The 21,012-nt window shown below is 36.8% G+C and overlaps 1 protein-coding gene across 16 annotated transcripts in view; it reads left to right on the plus strand.

The window, feature by feature from the left end:
- BNC2 (basonuclin zinc finger protein 2) overlaps nucleotides 1–20,738 on the plus strand; it is a 336,667-nt gene extending 315,929 nt beyond the window's left edge. For 13 of the 16 annotated variants that reach the window (XM_085566288.1, XM_085566283.1, XM_085566291.1 and 10 more), the window contains one exon: nucleotides 9,843–20,738. In XM_085566288.1, coding sequence (XP_085422414.1) covers nucleotides 9,843–10,503 — 661 coding nt within the window. In that variant the 3' untranslated portion in view covers nucleotides 10,504–20,738. Of the gene's footprint in view, nucleotides 1–7,544; nucleotides 7,576–9,842 lie in introns of all 16 variants that reach the window. The other 3 variants (XR_014951124.1, XM_085566290.1, XM_085566296.1) reach the window with 2 other exon arrangements.
- The last annotated feature ends 274 nt before the right edge of the window (nucleotides 20,739–21,012 follow it).

Consider the following 21,012-nt stretch of genomic DNA (forward strand, 5'->3'; position numbering starts at 1 on the left):
TCCCAGGAGCTCACTGCTGTTAAACCAGTAAAAGTACTTTATTGAAATTTTCTTTGTTGGTCAGGAATGAGTAGATGTTTCAAATGAGATATAAGCGCCAGGCTGGGACGGCCGCTAATGTTTCTTCCAAAATAATCCTTGGACAGCAAGCTGAACTTAGACATCTTTGCACATTCTCTTGTGGATGGGTAAAAAGTTGAGAATTTAATAAATGCTGACAATAGCATGTATGGAAGAAACTAAGAGGATTGAAATTACTGAGAAGTTGGGGCATCAATGAGAGGAGGTTTTAGAATAAACAGCTATCTGTTGACCTGATAGGGGTCCTTATTTGTAATGTAAAATTACTAATAGTGAAACCCTATTGAAATGCCACATCATATTTGATTTTATAGTTCCTCTGGCATTATATAAATAAAGCCAGCATTTTTAGACAGACAAACGTTAGGAACAAGAATTACTATTGCATTTTGATCAAAATAAATTACAGTTTACAGATTTTCTGTGGCACCTGAAATTATAAAAAACTATCCCTAGACCTCAGGTTTTATTATTTTGAACTTGAGATTCAATCAGTAAAGAATCTGTAAATCTCCTAAGCAAACCATGAGATGATGTGTGCATCAACATCTTAGATGAAAGATTTGGTTTGAAATCAGAGCTGAGGAAAACTAGGAATTCTATCTGATTTTTTTTTTTTATTTGTGCATTAACTAAAACTTGGAGTTCAGTAAAATTAATGAGTGGCATGCTGAACTTTAGGGTCTGTTTGTGTAAAAACTTGCAAAATTATCACTTTTGGCTGTACCAGTAAAATTAATGAAAGATGAAAACTTCTTATTGCAAAACTTGGATCATGTAAAATTTAGATAATTCTAGGTTTGAAAATAAATGCTAATGCATGTATTCTTCATCCCTTCAGTAATTCTTAAGGGAAAATACACCTTGTGTCAAGGACTAGCAAACCCAACAAAGTGGATATGAGGACTTAATGCATGACTGCAGTACACTGCACCATCTAAACTTCTCTGTAGAGCTTGTATAAATTGTAGAAAAAGCTATGGAGTGATAAACAGCAGTGCTAAGCACCTGTTATGACCATAAAAGGCCTTTGTCATATGCATAATGAATTCTTGTGCATGTAACATGTGACACTTTGTTAGTTCACTTAGAAAATATTCTGTCAGATAAATCCTCTTTTAAACTTTCTCAACCAGTCCAGATATTAGACAAGACTGCTGGCTATTTTGCAATTAGTCTGTTTTGCTTCCAGGCAGCTAGTAAAGTGAGAGGCTGAAGTGTTGCAATGGAGTTTAGATCGTTTCTCAGCAACTTTGGCAAGTACGCCAGTAATTGTGCTTTTTGTTTGTAACATCTTTTGATCTTTAATGGACAACAGTAGTAACATATTAAGAGTCCAACATAACCTCAATGCTTCTGAGCACACACAGCAGTTGTGAACATATAATTCTGTTCACACCATAAGGACCATTTCACTAAAGAGCTCAACAGATATGTACTGAATTATTGGACCATTCAAGAGTCCCAAGCCTGACAGACTTTTTTTTTTTAATTATTTGGTAGCAAATATCAGTTATGAATATCAGTTTCATATTTACCCTGAGTATTTGCCTGCACAGTCAACTATCCTGCCTTCCTACATGCTATCACTGCATTAACATTTTTTATGCATTCCATGGTGATGATAAATTGTTTTCTGACTCTAACTGTGGATTAAGTATGCAAAAGGCATGTTTGCCACTGCCAACAAACCAATAATTCTCACTAACATCTTCAGAGTTACAACATTTATAAAGTTGCAAAGTGGAGTAAACAAACCATCTGTTTGGCTTTACCGTATATGTCATGCTCTCTTATTAGCATATTACAATTCATTTAGTAAACAAATTTGGTGATTTTGTTCATGTCAAAGTTAGAGGGAGCTTGAAGATGATTAACATTCCTGGGACAGGCACATTAATACATTGCTTCCTCTGCAAAGTTAAATGGCTTCTCAGGAGAATCACCCCTTGTTGACAAGATGAGACTGTCAATTTTGTTTGCCTGCCACATTAGGGGCCGTAAGGGGATGGGAAACTCTGAGAAAGAGGAGCAGTGTAGGCAGCATAATTCACTGTGAATTGAAAAAAGAAGTCTAATTCTGATAAATGGTCGACCCCAATACATCCTACCTGTTATTACAACAGACGTGCCGTATCTGTGCAGTAAATTAGTTAAACCCCTAAAGAGTTTGATAGGAGCTTATCTTCAAGTGAATAATTTGAGCGTAGAGGGAGCTGTCTTCGTGACCAGTGTGAGTGATTTGTTTCATATTGAAAGGGATTGAAATGACTGGGCTCCACATCTTTAATTTGCAAGAACTTGCTTGTTCTTTATTTCCTGTATTTAATAAGCACTGTATTTTTTTACTTTTTTTTAATAGGTGTTGAACTGTATTTTACCTTTTGGATTTTCTTCCTGTGAAAGGTTAATATTTTTCAGATTCTATGCAATTTCAGGCCTCAAGAGCTGATGCTATTACCTTGTTCATGTAGAAATGCCATGGTTTTATCAAGTAGTATAGAATTTTTGCTTTTACTCTTTCTAAAGTCTAGCCATTATACCTACTTTTCCTCTTACACTCAGAGGCAAATTAAATATGATCAAATACATGGAAGCACTAATGTACAGACTTAAACTTTGTCCCTGTTCAGATAAATGTGAATTTTATAATTTAGGTTAGATCAGGATTTCAAACTGTTACTATCTTTCCTTAGATTTATGGATTTTTTTTTTAAATTAAAACAAAACAAAACAAAACAAAACAAAACAAAACAAGACAAACCTGTATCAACAACTGCTGATAGAGTGGCAAAATTAGAACAGTAAGTGAGAAGATAATTTCTTTAACAGTTTCTGTTACTAATTAAATTCTAGGAACTGTTTTATTGTTGATTTTTTTTTAAGCAAATGAGAGAAATGATTGCTGTTTCTTTCTCTAAGAAATATCAGAATTGAGGCCATATCTTTCTCATAAATATGTACACTGTTATATTTAGCCAGAGTCTTACTTTCTGGTTCTTTGATTTTAGCTACATGAAACTCAGCACTTTCAGTCTGCAGAGATTCTGAGAAAGCATAAAATTCTGGGTTTGCTTTCCTTAGTGTTTGCCTATTTTGGGCCTTTCTATGAGTTTCAGGCATAAACAAACAGGAAAGGGACACAAAATTGAGGTAAGAGCATATTACTAAATTGTGTCAGTAACTAAAATCTAAAAAATTTAAAACAAAACCTAAAGTCTTAATTCTTTTTTGCCTTTGATGTGAAGAGAAACAAAGAAAACTTTTCATTATATATAAAAATGTAGGGTGAATACTGAGCTGAAGAAAAAGTCTCACAGGAGGAGTAATGAAAATTTTGTTGTTTATATTTTAAACCAGATTGATAGAGCTTAGTTGTAAACTAAGTATAGCAGGAAGATAGCTTTTATGGGACCTGTAGAACTAGAGCAGTAACTTCTATATCCAACTTTAATAAGAGGTTCATCAGTTTGTACATAAATCACCAGCCAGTTGTGTTCTGGCCTTTGATTTTCTAACAAAACCTTTTCAAACTGCTGAAGATATTGTAGTTTCAGGTTTTGTACCCCAACAGTAGCCTCTGTCTTCTTTAAAAAAAATAAATATACTATCGCTCGGAGAAAAACATAATTAGGTAGAAAATAATTTTATGCTGTCTTTACATGCATTAAGTCTCAAAATATCACTTTATAGTGTTACTTAATGCTGAGATCACTTATTGATCATAAAACAAAGCTGACCAAAAACTGATTGTCTCCTGCTGTCATATTCTGTTTGTGATTTCTTTGCAATGTTGGAATGGTAGGGCTAGGTGGTATTAATTTATCAAATCATGTGCTTGTCAAAAAAAGTCACATTCAGAATATCTGAAATGTAAGAAACTGGGATAGTGGCTTTCTTGGAAACATAGGAACAGCTGTGGCTGGATATAACTGGAAATGTGGAAATAGATAATTTCACAATTTTAATGAATAATACAGTTTACTTTGATCATTGACTGAGATCTTTATCAGGGAGTTTTGTTACTTATAGTCAGACAAGAAGTAGTAGCTAGGACATTTAACTGGGACATCAGTTGGCTTGGCTTTTCTGTCTCTATGCATCAAGCAGTGGAAAGTGGATTTCCACAGTCCCTAACTGACTGCCCTAACCACTGTGCATCTCTTTCATTCTCACTCCCTTTTTCTCCCTCATCCCATAATATTTAAGTATAATCATACTTTCCTCTTGCTAAAATGATTAATAAAATAATACTATAGTCTTAATCTTCAACAGCCCATCCTGAACTGTGAGCACATTCAACCTAATTTTTCATGCAATTGGTTTTGTGCCCTCTATAATGCTGGCATCTAAATAAACAGTGCTCTTTTAATCTGAATTCTCTATCTCTTCTCTGTGCATCAGAGATGAGGTTTGCCCTGGTGCAGATAGGAATGCAGCTATGGGTGCATCCAAATTTGGCCTTGAATCATCCACAGGATTCAAGCCAATTTCTATACCAGGACAAATTCTACTCTGATAAATTCCTTCTCACTCACTTCAAAATGAAATTAAAAGACTGACTAAATTAAAAAAAAATTAGACTAAAATGGCCATTATTTTTTTTTCTTTCCAACAAATGGACAGTAAATTAACAAAATCAGATTCCTTGACAAGTGTAGAAAGAAACTTCTAAAGAGATCCCAGTCAGGATTTATGATCTATGTAAACATAGATATATGATCTATGTACATTAAATTTACCATATTTCCTAGGCTTGTAACTGCTTTCTTCTGTTGGTGCATGGTGCATCTGCCACTAAGAAACTCGCAAATAGTAGGTGGGATGTTACCAACAATGAATTCTAGTTAAGAAAAATACTTCCATGAACTTTGCATGAGAAAGAAAACACTATACCACCAGTGGGATCATGCCCAGTGTCTGTGAGCTTCTGAACTGTTGTAGGATTCTGCACTTCACTGCTACTAGAACTCCTGTCTGAAAAGGCAGTAGTGAACTCAGAGGATGACGTTTCACCACAACCATAGATCTTGTGTGTATCATCATTATCATTATCATTATCATTATCATTATCATCCTCATGAAAGAACTGCTCCATTCTTATGGCCAAATTCACTCTAGTGAGAGCTTTGCACATGCTTTTGCCTTCCATATATGTAATTAATTAACACTAACTTGAAAAGAAAAGAGTGGTATTTATGTCAAAAAATCCGGTATTCTGGGTCCTAGAATTTGCTCAAACTTCCTTGCCACAACAAGCTACAGTTCAAAACATCTTGGAAAAATACCCTCCTCATTTTTAAGGGTATCTGACATGTAGTACAGACTTCAACAGGTGTTTGGACATTCATTGCCCCAGGTAGTATTTTCAGAACAAACTCTCTTCACCATCCTTTATTGCCTAGGAACTGGTCGATTATATTAACTGAAATAGAATGAGATATGCCTTTAGTTAAACTCATGTTGATGTACAAATGAGCAACCTAGGAAGTCTAGAGGCATTCAAAGAATTTAATTAGGTCAAATAATTTGTTTCATACACTTATATTTATTTCTACCAAACATTTATGTTCTTTAAGTTCTTTTTCCTGCAGATACAGGTGTTGCAAATGACACCAGAGATGGCTTTAAATTAGCTAGCTGAGGTATGAGAAGTAATGAAGCCATGTCAAGCTGAAGCTCAGCAGGTTTGGGCATATTTCGCTTCAAGATTTTCTGTCTGTTTGAAGGCAGTGTTCATGCATTGGCACAAATCACTCTGCCCAAGCTGTGCCTCAGCTTACCCAGGGACCACTGTTTACACATACCTGGGATTAGAGGAGGAAGATGTAAGGAGCTTTGTAAATCACATCAGGGAACAGAATAGCTGAAGCAAGAAGCTTTAGGTATCATTGGGAGGAGCAGATGAACAAGATGACAGGTCGTTAGCATTGGCTGAAGGCTCGAAGGGGACTCCTAGGGTTTGGGAGTAACAAAGAAGAGGAAAAAGGGTTGGATTGTGATGAAAAATCTCTGTTTGGTAGGCAGAAGGGGGTCTGAGACTCTGGGGTTTTTAATAAGATTTAAAAACTTCAGTATCTAAATAAATGAATTTTTTTCACAACTCATACCTCCTTCTCCACTAGAATGTTTTCACACATGATATTTAGGGACAGTATTAAGCACAAGTGAAATAGATTAAGAAATGAATGTAAAAGAATCAATTCTTTTGAACTGTGGTTGCATAATGGAAATCGACTGCTATGAATGAACCTATGTTCAGAAGTTATGAACAGCAGAGCTAATGCACTGCCATGAGTTCATCTTTATTATTGCATTACACCTGAATCAATTGATAAAGTAGCTTCTTTTTAAGGCTAGGAATGGCACTTAATTGAATAAAAGTCAATGTAATTATATTAGGAGAATCCAACAGTACTGCTGACAGCGGAAAAGGGACAGTACTGAGCAGGGTGCCAGAACTTGTCCACGCATTTCTGCACATCGTTTGCCTGACAGATATTATGGGCTGGTACATACTTTAACTAGATTACTGATTGTTACTGCTGTAAGTGAGAATTTAATAAGGGAGGCATCTCTTCTTATCAGAGCATCAGCAGAGTTTGCATCCTTACACTGGTCTTTCTCAGAATGGACTTTGTCTATCTGGGGCTTGGTGCACCCACTTTAACATGGCAGTTTATTCTTATCTCTTCATTTAGTGAATGCTGAAGTTTTTTTTCACTGCATGCCTGACTTGTTTTTCTCAGCAGAAAACCAAGGAAATAGTAGACACAAACACATGGAAGTAATAGTTACAGTTATCCTAACTAGCTTGTATGCTGAAATAAATTCCCATAACACAGGAGTGAAGAAGGGAGAGAAGGGGAGAAATAAGTACACACATGAGTACTTTATGAATAGTTTTCAGTTAGCCTTATGATGATAAGCACAAATGTGCTTTTACAGTCATTTAATAACTCTGGTCAGTGTGGACAGGCCTTCACAGTAAGCATTTCCTGTACTGTACTAAGTAACTTTACATGGAGCTATATTCCATCTGAAACCAGGAAGGCAAGGGACCATTAGGACTACTGTTTATCATTCATGTATGTGCACTGCATGCATCGTTCAGAACTCATTTGTGGATAATAATGGGTATGGTGTGAATATGCTTTGATTAATCTGCTTTATGTTTTGTGTATTGTGTGATTGAGTCAGTATCCATCAGGATAATAGTATAAGTGATATTACAGCTGGCAAAAAACAGGTTAACAATCAAGACTTTTTTTTTAAGTCTGTGTTTTATTGGTTTCAGATATTTTTTTTTAAAACCAGATATGTCTGGATTGGAATGTGAATTTGTTCTCTCTCTCTCTCTCTCTCTCTCTCTCTCTCTCTTTTTCTCTCTCTCTCTCTCCTCTCCCCCTTCCCCTTTCTTTCTCTTTTCTACTCTCTCACTCTCTTTTGTGATCTCAATTTAGCAAAAGATTAGAAAGCTGATCTTATCACAAGGTAAGCTCAGCCTTCCTAAGTGCAGTGTGGGGATATGCATAATTACACTTCTATGCCTCAAAAAAGCAGTGGTGCTATATTTGCTTGTGTGAAAAGAGTATTTCCCATGTGGGAAAAAAGCAAGAAATACTCTCCACTTTTTCCACCCTTGCCCATACCTCTCAACTGTCTCTCATTAGGAGAGAAATCCTCTATTCTAGACCACCCCCTTACTGGAATAATTGCATCCCAAGCACACACAATTAAATTACACTGCATTTCAGTATCAGTTTTATGTCAGAGAACAGTTACCTGCATTTGCAGGTGAATGGGACAGATTAGGTCTATTGCTGTTTGTTTATTCCCTTAAGTTATGTGCAACAGATAAATTAATCACAAAGTAAGTGTTAGAAAATTACAGAGATTTACTCCACACCAATTTAATCTTCCTATTTTTGCATTTGTGTTATTTATTTGCATTGTATTGCTGTACCATGTTTTGGACTTCAGTTGGTTGAGAGGTATGTTTCAGAGGGTTTCTTAAAATAAAAGCTTCCAATAAGGAAATATTGCTTATAGATACTGTTCCTCTTCTCCTTTTTGTTACTGTAGGACCTGAATGTCTGTAAAATATTTGATCATTGTTATGTTTTCCCTTGCCAATTTTGTACCTAGTGCTTTTTGCAAATTAAGCTATTCCTATGTTAAAATTCTCTCTTTCTCTCTCTCTTTCCCCACCCTCCTCCTGCTCCCCACCCCCCCTCTTCTTTTCCCTCCTACATTTGGGCTCTGATCTGCAATTTATAATGGGCAGACAGACTGGTGAGTCTGCATGTTGTAAATTGCGGGTTTGGGTCCTTAGCTTGCAAAGAATGTTATGCAGTAGAACTTTGCTAATTCTTTTTTTGCTGACTCAAAATTCAAGACACCCTCCAATGAAACTGAATAAATATTTGTCATTTCCTCAGCAATGCTGTGCATTCTGAAAACTAAACTCTAAAGTTTTCTATTGCTGAAAACTTTACACTGATTTCTTATACTTAAGCACTTCAGTAAAATGAGCATGTTCTGCAGTCAGAGGTCTTTGATGTCCATCATGTTTATTGGTTGCATCATTAATTCAGAAAATGCAGTTTTTCAAAGAGGGTTTCCTGACACTACTGCAAATCAGTGAGGTTCTACTGCAGTGGATGAATAAAGCCAATGCCAAAAGTGGAGAGTAGAATGCAGTTTCAAACAATAGGCCATTTCACGTTTACTAAAACAAAGGCTTACATTATTTGCAAATGTAAAGCTTTATTCTTGAGAGCAAAGGCCCAGATCCTGTAAAACACTTGAGAGTCTTTTAATTTGCAGCTCTTGGGATCTGGTTTAAAATCCACCTCCATCAGTGACAGTATTCCATTGTCTTGAATATCTGCAGTAACTTCAGCAAATACCTAAACCAAACCATGCTTAAGTTTTTTGATTGATTTGGAGCAAAATTCTCACTGCCATTAATAGGGTATTTTTACTGGACATTACACTGGTTGAGTCAATCAGCACTGCATGCAGACAGTACAGGGAAAAGGACAGGTAGGACTGGCAGTGACAGCTTAGAAGGATGAAACCACTAACTTTGACTAAGATTTTCAGAAACTTACATGTAGATTTCAAAGACTTGTTCTCTTAAACCCTTCAAGTCTTCTCCATCTTGTTTTGGCCTGATTCAGAATCCTTTGATATGAGAATTAAATTACCAGAATCAGCACCTCTGACAAAGCCTTATTTAGTTATCTTTATTTTACTCTAGTCCTATAACTTACAGACTTATGTGAGTACTTATATATAAAAATATAAACATATTTTTATGTATGTATGTATGAATAAGTATCTAAAGACATGGATCCAGAGTAAGACATAGCTAGACACATATTAATATATTCCATATATTAATATTTTTTGTCTCTTGAAGAGAAAGAAAGTCAGCATTTTGCATTTTCTGCTACTACAATTTATTTTTTTTTAAATTTCAAATAAAAGGGCGGTAGCTGCTGTTGGAGACTAATGTTGAGGAGCAGCAGCTAACAATAAAAATATAAGGGGGGAATTTGCTTGTTTTGTTTAGTTTTTATGTTGCAATTCGTCCACTTATAGAAAGACTCAAATTTACAAGAAACATGGATAGAGGATATTTTTATGAGAAATTATCAATAAATCATAACTTGAATTTGATGCTTGTTGACTGTATGTTTAATCAAAAATACTGTACATTTTTTCCTTTTCTCCCTTCCCTCTTCCTTTCCCAGACACAGTGCTAACATAAACCTGCACCGTAAACTGTTGACCAAAGAACTGGATGACATGGGCTTGGACACTTCACAGCCTTCTCTTAGTAAGGACCTCCGCGATGAATTTTTGGTGAAGATATATGGCGCTCAGCATCAGATGGGGCTTGACATAAGGGAAGACACCTCCTCGCCAGCTGGCACTGAGGATTCCCATATGAATGGGTATGGCAGGGGCATGGCAGAAGACTATATGGTACTAGACCTGAGCACCACCTCCAGCATCCAGTCCAGCAGCAGCATCCATTCCTCAAGAGAATCTGATGCAGGAAGCGATGAGGGTATTCTCCTGGACGACGTTGATGGGGCAAGTGACAGCGGGGAATCTGCCCACAAAGCAGATGCCCCTGCCTTAGCCGTAGGTATGGGCACCGATGTCCCAGGATCCCTCATGTTCAACAGTGTTTCGGTGAGCAACGGTGGGATAATGTGTAACATTTGCCACAAAATGTACAGCAACAAGGGAACCCTCAGAGTGCACTACAAAACAGTGCACTTGCGAGAAATGCACAAGTGCAAAGTCCCTGGGTGCAACATGATGTTCTCCTCTGTCCGTAGCCGAAACCGGCACAGCCAGAACCCCAATCTGCATAAAAACATTCCTTTCACTTCAGTAGATTAGGTCAAGGATGGACACAGCATAATGCCAGCTCTCAGAGAGGGCCCACTACATCTGAACTGCCATATACAGTCTCCCTTTATATATATATGTATGTATATGTATATATATACACAGACATAAATATACATATATATATATAATTTTTCTTTTCTTTTTTAGCAAAAGAAAGAAACAAGAAACACCAGGTGCTTTTTCCCCTTTCTTGGTTGTTGGGTTTTTTGTTGTTTTTTTTTTTAATAGAAACAAAAGCGTAGGACCTTTAATTTGGGGGAAGGTATCCTTCATTTAAAAAAAGAAACAAACAAACAAAAAAAAAAACAAACAGAAAAACTGCAGTTGTCCCTAGTTCTGTTAGAATGTTCTTAGTCATCTCCAAAGAGACAGTTTGTTCTTCCCATAACTTTTGCCTGAAAAAAAGAAACAAAAAAAATCAAACACAAAACAAAACAAAACAAAAAAGAACAAAAAAAAAAACCCACACAAAAAATCCCCCCAAAAACACAAAAAAAATTGCAAACAAACAAAAACAGAAAGAAAAAACAATCTACTTAGTTGTCTTTGTGTCTTCTAAGCATTGGGGATAACGTTCTACTAAGCATGGCTGTTACACTTGTATATATATATTGAGCCTTGACAGGCCTATGATGTAAAACAATTGTATTGATGGTGGTTTAACTCTAATTTTTTTGCTTAATTTTTACAGTTACATTCAGCTGTTAGATAAGCAGGAAAAATAGTTTGCTGCCTAGTTTTACTCATTTATGTTAGCTTTAATGCACATTTTTAAAAGAACCACGGTCTTGTTTTAACTACCTGCTAGATATAGGTAATACAGAGGTGCTGGCATGCTTTACAGTACCTGATTTGATACAGTTTTTTTGTCTTGTAATATTACATAAATCCAGTCATGCACTTTTTCGTACACTACAAGGGGATGTGTAATAATATCCATGCTTTTTTTTTCTTAAACTATTGCCATATTTTCAGTAAGTGTCTTTAAAAAAAAATACACTTAGATAAAAGTGATCTGGTCAGTATGAGGGCATGAATGCCAAACAAAGAGTATTAGTGTTTAGTGTTAATACAAAAGTGCCAACTTTGCACACATTTTGAAAAAAGAAAATGTAGTTATTCACCATAACCACACTTGTAGTTTTTGGACTACACACAGAAAAATACTGGGCAGGGAACAGGGATAAAGTGAAATACAGAATTCTTGGTGCTTTTTTCAAGTGCCAATTATTACTAGAAACAATAGTGCATCCTTATTCCTTATATACTATATTGCATAAAAGTGAAAAAAAAGACCCAGAATTTTGTCATGGGAACCAGTAGAATTTTTTTTTGTCAAACATACATAATATTTGGGGATAAAAATGCTGATACTACTTGTCACAGAACAAAGATGAATATAATTTTGTGTGCTTCTTATTATAGCCTGGATTTTTGTGGTGTTTTAAAAAAAATCAAAATGAACAGGGAAATAATGTTAACTATGTTGCTCTGTAAAGTTGTCTTTTTTGCAATCGAAAGTGCTGTAGTATGATTAAGGCATGTTTTATAGAAACAATCAAAAAAAATTAATGGCAGAAGCACTTAGTAGCTCTGAAAATATATGCTGGACTTTTTATTGGGTAATTTTCCCTTTGGATAAAATTAGAAGACAGAGAAAAAGGATGTCTAATTGTGTTAATGTTTTGTGTTTCACTCGCATGATTTGTCAGAAAATAACAAAATTCCAAGAAATATAGTGAGCAAGAGAGCAAGCCCAACCAAGAGACACAGAAGGAGTAAGCAGTTGAGAATGGCAGAGAGAAAGGAGGCTGCCCTCTGAAGTTTTTTGTTTCCGGTGTTTACACATGTTGCTTGAGCTGGTAAACCACACTGGCAGCCTTAGTTACCACAACATACTGACAGAGGGATGGTATTTACTTAAGCTCAAGCTATAGCCAAAGCCATTAGGATGTGTGTTGTCGACTCTTTTCTTTACAAAACAAATAACAGTAACAAAATCAAAAACAAACAAACAAAGAAGAAACCCCTAAGGGATGTTTCAGCATACAATAAAATATTCCTTCAGTGAGAATGTGTTCCTTTTCTGTATTTACTGACCCAGAACATTATTCTTAGCAAAGAGTCAGAAATGCTCCATTGTTTCAGCTTGTCGCTGTATTGTTTTGCTGTGCATTTTGATTATTCTTACTTTTTATGTCCACTTGAGTACTTAACTCCTATTACATTTTCTAGAGGAAACTCTTAATATAGATTTCCTATTTTTTAGTACTTTTTATGCATTTCAGTATTTTTATTTCCAAAAGTAGGAATCAATATCTAATAAATCAGTATTTCCAGTTGTAGAAAATAAAAAAAAATATTTCTAAATTAATTCTCACTATGTTTCTATGAGTTACAAGCCTTTGGTCATTTTTTTATTCTGTAAACTCATGAAGCCCTGAAAACATTTGTAAATTCCACTGAAACTATAAGAAAAATTTACTTTCTGGTTTATCAAAAAGAAACTTCATAGCAAAGAAGTAAGCTATTTCACTGACATTTTTCTTTCATCTTTTTTATTTTCTTCAAAATCTCAACTACTTTGCCTTGTTAAATCGAATGATCTGCTTTGTTTTATTTTATGTTGTGCAAGCTCAGTATGTTTGTGAGAAAGGGAAATTAGAACAGTAAGGGTGCATTTTTCCAAGACACATGAACCTTTGTAGTGTTACCTGTATCGCACTCTCATCTCTCCTCCCAGGCTAATAGGAACAAGTAATACAGAAAGTCTAAAAAATAAAAGAAATGGAATTACATATACAGGAAAAAAAAAACAAAACCTACTCTTTTGTAGTATGCACGGTATAAATAAATATAATTTTTAAAATTAAAACTCATTTGAGGTATATAAAGAATTCCTCACTGAACAAATCACTGTTCAGTATTCTTATTTCCCTGTGGTTCTTTTAGAGGTTAAATGTTTGGTAAGCTTGTTTGGAAACTTACACATCACCTGTAGATAAACTCAGTAGATTATTGACATAGAAGGAAAAAAATCTGTTTATTACACAAAATTGAACAACACATTCTAAAATTAAGGAAAAAGGGAAAAACCTCCAGAAACTGTTAGAAGCTCACAAGTCTTACTTAAGCTATGTAGAAGCTATCATCTCTGTCTTGTGGACAGAACACTACTTAACTGTTATTTTTAGGCAAATCTAGGCAAAAGTCGTTTCTTCAGTGTTAGTGATACTAATGTCAGAACCGTCTTTTTTTTAAAAGGGCACTTACACTTACTTTGAATTGAATGGCATTTCCGTCTTTTCAATTTAGCATGCATCTTTATGAGAATCTGTATTTATCAGAATTGTTCTTGTGGTGGAATTTATATCATCTGACATTATCTGAAAAATTCATAAAGGGGCTCTGGCATAGCAGGTGGTTTTACTGAAAGTAGCATTTCTGGGTGATCTCAGCAGAGATCCAGAGTGCAGTAATAATGACCAAACATCTCATCTCTTCAGCACAGAACATGGCCTGTAATGGTGTGATGACATGATAAGTATTGTGCAGTGGCATATGTTATCACAAATGTGTGGCTATCCCTTTGGTTTCCAAACCTGTCAGTCTAACCATTTTGCAAGAAATAGACCAGCTCTGAGGAAGAACCTCTTCCCTTTACATGGAGTTTGCTCCTTCTTTTTTGGTTCCTGTAGTTATTGTGGTCATTCTTTCCATATTGTTTCACTGTTTTATTCAAGGTAGTTGTATTTTTCTGTAAATATCAAAAAAACTTTGTCTGCGATTAGAAAATAACTGTACTGAACCTCCTTTAGAAACAGAACTTTATGTCTGGCGGTTGTTTAGGATTTTTCTTTTCATTGTGAGGGTTGGGGGGTATGGTGTGTCAGGAAAGCATATGTTAATGGTTAATCACTAGGTATCTTTTGAAAAACTGTATGAAAATTTGGAAGGAAAACAGCACAGCCAAAGCACAAGAATGGAAACCATGAGTTTTAACACCCCTGGTAGCCCCTTCTAACTTTTTAGTCTCACACATCTCATATCACTTACCCATTTATGTTTCAGTCTGTTAGGCTATCACTAATGCTAATATGCTTTTGCCCATAAGTGTGCTCCTGTGAGGACCAATTAGCTGGTCTTAGTAAAGAGCTAATTTAACTTAAAAATATTTTTGCACACCTTAAAATATTTAGTCCATTTTTCTGAGCTATATCTCAATCAGGTACATTTTGTTATGCCTGAGATTTTAATCTTGCCTTTTAAAATGTAGCTGACGCTGTGATGCACACAAGGTATAAGCACTGTCACCAAGTCATAACGCAATTTGACAAAATATGAAAGGTATAGATTAAAAACCTAAATAGCACATGGAGACTGCTCTTAAAGATTTCTAAAAGGCTTTTCATACATGAGCTTGTAAAATTTGTATTTCCTTCCTTCCTTCCTTCCTTCCTTCCTTCCTTCCTTCCTTCCTTCCTTCCTTCCTTCCTTCCTGCCTCCCTCTCTCCTTTCTTCCTTCTTCCTTCTCTGTCTCCCTTCCTCCCTGTCTCCTTTCCTCCTGCCTGTTCCACAAGTTTATACAATTTCCATCACCTATATGTTTCCCATTCCATCCCCAAAAAAGGAACTCTTTAGGAAAAATTAGTATACTGAGTCAGGTTCTGTGAAGTAGCTGCCAGCAGTGGTCAGTACCCTCGGTTGATTTGGTCTAGTACAATTAATAGGAAGTGGGGCTCCCAGGATGCACTTGAGTTTTCCCTGAGTTTTAGCCTTTTCAACCCAGGTGAGGATCTAACATAGCTAAATGTATGGGGTAGGAATGTGAAAGCAACAAGACAAAGAGCTATGTGGGTATCATGAAAGCTCAGAAATATGATAATTCAAGGTCCGATCTGTTCCAGAGATAGGAACCATTTTCAAGACCAGGTACTTAGTTCCAAAAATTTCTCCTTCAATGTATATGATATTTTGTAATCAAAAAGCTTGATGTGGACCTATTTTTCACATGGTGGTCATTAAGGATGTCAGCTGCTGTCAGAAAATAGGACATAATTTTAAAAATGTATTTGTACTCAAATTCTGTAGGACATTTTCACAGCAACATTGGTGGCAGAATAAATTATAAGGAAGGGAAAGTGTGTGGTCAAGGAGCAGACACATGCTCCTTTAAATTTTTTTTTTGCCACATACATGAACAGAACTGTTAATTCTTCAGTCCCCAGAATGTTTTTGTCACTTTTCTCTTTGGGTTAACAGAATCACTCTTTTTATTTGAAAAAAGAAGCAAAGGTGTCTGTATAAGGGCAAGGAGGCAGCAAGAGTTCTCTGTGGGGAAAAGGTGAGTGGCAGACACATGATGGCAGCTGGTATATTTCAGCTACTTCTTAGTTTTGTTTTTTTTCTTATGTAGTGACATAAGGAAAAGACTTTGCTGCTATAGTAACTCAACAAAACAGTGACTGTAGTGCTACTTTGCTAGATAAGCATCAGCATATCCTGCTGTTGCCACATGATGAGTTGGGCTTTTTTCTCCTGTTCTGTAGGGACATAAAAGGAACTCTTTTCCATGCCCATTTCTACTTCAGGAACAGAGCAAGATCATATGATGGACTGAACCTTTCACCCACATGTTTGCCCAAATACATGTCTGATCCAGTCTCATGGTTTCTGTCTCTTCCTGCCAACACTGCAGCATTATCACTGCCTTTAAAATGGCTGTAGCAGAGTGAAGTAGCAACTATTTTACATAAGTAGTATTATATTGAGTCTGTAGTTAACCAGTCTTGTGTGGCTTGTTTTCTCTGTTCAAGTCATGATATTGAATGACAGCTTTGATTTTTTGATCAAGGTATACTGATCATGTATATCCCAATACTGTTGCTGTTATGTTTGGCACTGACTCTTAAATGAAAATGGTTCTGGACCACCAAAGGGTTAAAAAATGGACATGTTTTTGAAAAGTCCTTTGACTTTTGCCAGTATTATTGTTCATTATGATGACACTGTGTTTTTTTTAAATAGCAGCTGTAGTTGTCATGAAACTATTTCCCATTCCTCTCCTTTAAAGTGTGATGTTGTAAATTCATGTGACCTTTCCTGCAAAGAATAAATATTTCTTTTTTTTATAAGATCTCAAGACAAGGCTTGTTTTGTAACAAATAGTGGCCCATTACAAAGCAGGAAAAAAACTGAGCTGAGCAGAAAGAAGCTTCAGTTCAATTTCACCTCATATCTTTCTAATAACTTACTTGTCACTTTATTACCTTCCAGTAATGTGAATGCTGCTGACAAGACTGTCACACTAACAGCAGACAACACCCTCTCTTCCTTTGCCCCAGCTCTCCTGGCTGCTTATTGCGCTGGCCCTGAAGGGACACAAACTAATAGTGTGCTTTCAAGTTCAGCACTTGGCCATCAAATATAAAAGGATGTGTAATTGCCTGTTTATCCCCTGTGAAGGCGAAATTGAGTATAAGAACCAGGCTTTCCCTCCCCATTCCCTAACACACACACACACATGCAGACACAAACACACTCACACAAGCATGCACACACATCTGCAGTGAGTGAAGGCAAGTCCCATCTGGAGCACTTTGATTTGTCTTTGGGAAGCCCAAGGCTGCCACTGGCTGCTCTATCGAGCTATCAGGTAGACAGTAACAAGATGGCTTCTTAGCAAAAGGTCAGCTGAGAAATACTGTCTGTAATGGCACTTTTGTCTGCTTATGTAGCAGCTAATTGCTTTGTATTGGCATAGGCCATACTGTGCCTGCTAGAAATAGTTTTTTGAATTTCCTGCACGTCTTGCTGCATAGGTTCAGTGTCAAACAGGATACGCAGTCTATTTTTTTAACTGGTTTAGCCCATCTCTGGGCTCCTATCATGAATGCCAATTCCCTATATCCTATTCTATTGTCATAGGAGAATCTCCTGCTAAAGTCAGCATGAAATTCAGTAAAATCTTAGATAAAAATATCTGAGACACAATCTGCTGTCCTCATATAAGGAGGGATTTTTTCTGATTTATACCTTCATTTGCAAGAGCACTGCCAAAAGTCCAGGCTCCAAAAGTGCTTCTCATATAGGCCATCAGAAGAGAGAGTTTTATAGTGAAAAAATTTGAGAGCACATGCTGTTTTAAGAAATTTTAAGTGCATGAAGGCCAATGTAACTGGCTGCAGTCACTCTCCTTCCATTTTATTGTGTGCTTTCTGACTGCTGAATAGCAGTTGAAAATTCAGGTAGGCAGAGTAGCTGCTGAAGCATGCTTTCCTTGCAGGGTCTGCAGCATTCCCATGCCAAGATCATAACACCGGTCCTGTGTGTACCTGTGAGCATTGGGCACTGTGGGTTGAACAGTGCTGGCAGCCAGTGCAGCGCCAAAAAGTCAAACACAGGTTTCAGACAAAACCCAAGGCCAAGAGATCTAAGCACCCTTCCTTCCTTCCTTCCTTCCTTCCTTCCTTTGGGATTTTGGGATCAATTCATGGCATTGGTTGGCTGCAGCACCTCTTTGCTGGGTCCAGATGCTAATGCTGTCAACAGCACTGTGTGGTAATTTGATGTTTGTTGCAACAGAGGTGATGGTGCCCACCATAAATATGCTAAGGTCTTTTACCAGTCAAAGGTCACTGATCTTTTCCCTCCTTTTCCTTCCGAGTTCATCAGAAGCTACAAGGGTGAAACCACCAGACAAATTCCTGAGGCCTGTTTGTATCAGAAGTCTAAAGGCTGAGCCCAGACTCTGCTCCCCTGTCAACTCCATGTGTACATGGCACTGACGGAGGTTGAAGCAGCCGGATGAGCTGACCTGCGATGATGAGCTTGGGCAGCCTTTCTTGCTGTACCATTTCCAAGGCTGTTTGTGAAAACTGAGGACTTTCTGAATGAAGAAATAATTTGTGTCCTTTGTGTGTGTTTGTGAAAATGTGTGTGAGTGCGAATGTGACAGACAGAGGAGAAACAGACACAGAGTCAGAACAAAGAGCCTTAAAATTAGGATTACAAGTGAACAAAAGTATATCATTTCCATCACACTTACGTAGGTGTATATATGTGTTTCCTCATACACTTAAAAGAGCAGGAAGAGTCAGGTAAAAATATCTAATGTATAGAAGGATTTTTCTGGTGTCCTACAGATTTTGTACATTGCTTCCTTCAAACCTTTGGTGACAAATATTTTAGGAAAATTAAGAAAAGATCCAGGACAATTTTATTTCTAGAGAAGAAAGAGAGAGCAAGACTAGCTAAGTGATGCATAAAGATTTTATAAGGCATCCGTTGTCAAACAGAAGGTTGAGAATGATCAGAGGATAATGCACAGTTAGGATGGCAAACTCATCAATAGTTAATTACAACCTGTCCACTTCTGTCATGAAATGTAAGAAGCTATGAACAGCAGCTCTGAGGCAGCAGTGGCAGTTGTGTGTGCATGTGTTCATGCCTGAGTGTGAGAGCATTATGCAGTCATCACATCCAGATCAAGACATTTTCACATCCCCATCCCCCACCACCTCCGGTACTAATGGGGCAGAATGCCTCCTGCCCCAGTTACACCTGTGAAATGGTATGGTAGCCACATCAACTGTGATTCTAAGGATGTTCTTCTTAGTTTACCTGATGACCTACAAAATAAATAGGGACACTTAAGCTGTACAAAGGTAGATTTATTCATTATTTTTGAATTATACTTTTACATTTGGAATTTTTTTTTTTTTTAACAAATACTTGTGCAACCTTCAGCCATTGTCTTTAATTTTCCCATTTTCTTTACCACTGCTCCTCCTTTCATTCCAGGAGAGTGTCTCATTAAAATTCTTTCAGAAAAGTAACACATCCTCCTAGTGTTCTTCATTTTGGAAAGTTTTATGCATTCCATGTGTAAAAATGGTTACTGTTTGTAAAGTGGCAAGTTAATAAAATGGCCACTGTTATGTGTGTGTGTTTCATTTAGCTATTTAAAAATACAAAATTCAGCATGCTGCTTTTTCTTGTGCAAACTTTGGTTCCTATATCATATGGGGCTCCTTTCCCAGAACATGGCTTGTTTTTGATGGGCAGTGTTTGTGTTCTCAGTTCATGCCTCCTGCCTGTCCTCCAGTTTATAAGAGTGATCTGCATTCCAGTGCAATGTATGTGCAACAGGCATGCAAATAAATTGATCTGAATCTGAACACAATCTAAATTTACCCTGGCTGAAATTCCACACACTTTTACTAACTACAAACTGATGCAACCTGTTTGTACCTATACAAATAACTCATTGTAGGGATGGCTGAAGCAATTTGAAGTTTCATTGTTTGACTGAAGGCTCTTGCTCACTGTCACAGTTGACATTTTAATAGCTTTTAACATAGGAGGTCAAACACAATGATTTCCTCTATAGCTGTCTGCTGTGTTTCAGTTCTCCTGAACTGGAAAGATAGAAACCTGACTACGGGGTTCATGTAGAGATGTAAACTGAGATAAACTGGATTTGAACCTTCATGTATTTGGAAGTTCTTAGGGATCTGGCAGTGTGTTCAGTTACAGAGGCATAAAGCCTGGAATCCCCTTTCCCAGTAGGCATGGGAGGGCTCTCACAGCCTGGCTGCAACTCCCTGTGCCAACCAGTGACACACCAGCAGCAGCAAGGGGGCCGCTGTGTAGAGAACGGAGAGCTTGCTAATGGCAGGCAAAGCTGGGCTTGTTCCAGTGGACTTTGTTAAGATGTGCTCCTGGGGTACCCCAGCCAGGCACAGGAAGGAGTAGAGTCAAGGCCTGATGGACATTTTTTACAAAGGTCTTTCTCTGTTTGGAATAGAGGAAGCTTTTCATTTTCACTGTTTAATCTCAATGTGAGCAAAACGTGAATGCTCTGCTGTCCTGCTTGCAGAACCAAAGCATGCACTATGGAATATAGCTGTACAAGGGGATACAAAATTTTGCATCATGTTGATCTAATAATCGTGACATTAGTAGCTTCATAAATATTGTATGTAGTCTAAACAAGTCTTTTCCATTAGTAATCTGAGGGAATTAAAAGTCCTGTTTTAATTTGACATTTCTTTTCTTGTATTTTCTGTACTGTAACAGTCCTACAATATGTCTTTTGCATAAAATGCATAAGGTTTTGGGGATATAAATGGAGTTTTACTCATACTTTGTCCAAATACCTCTTGTAATTTGTATCAAAATTCTTGTACAATTTTTATATTAAAGATTTATCACTCACTGATCTTTTTGTCTATCTTTCATTTATTTATTTTTTACTGATTTAAGCAATGTGCATGTCCATGTAAAGACATATGGTCACAGAAAGACACTCACCTGCAAAGTGTGCAGGTAGTCTAACGTAGTTTGAAAGCTGCGCACTATGTTTAAGAGTTTTGCATACTTTCCAGAAATTCTATAGGTTAAAGCTTTTTGGAAAGGGGATAATTGTTTTGCCCCCTAGCATGTACATATTTCCTTAGAAAGGTCATACTTAGTGTGGCATCCAGAAACCTACAG

The sequence above is a fragment of the Lonchura striata genome, chromosome Z, assembly GCF_050655825.1.
Source record: "Lonchura striata isolate lonStrDom1 chromosome Z, ASM5065582v1, whole genome shotgun sequence".
In the NCBI taxonomy this organism is placed as follows: Eukaryota; Metazoa; Chordata; class Aves; order Passeriformes; family Estrildidae; genus Lonchura; species Lonchura striata.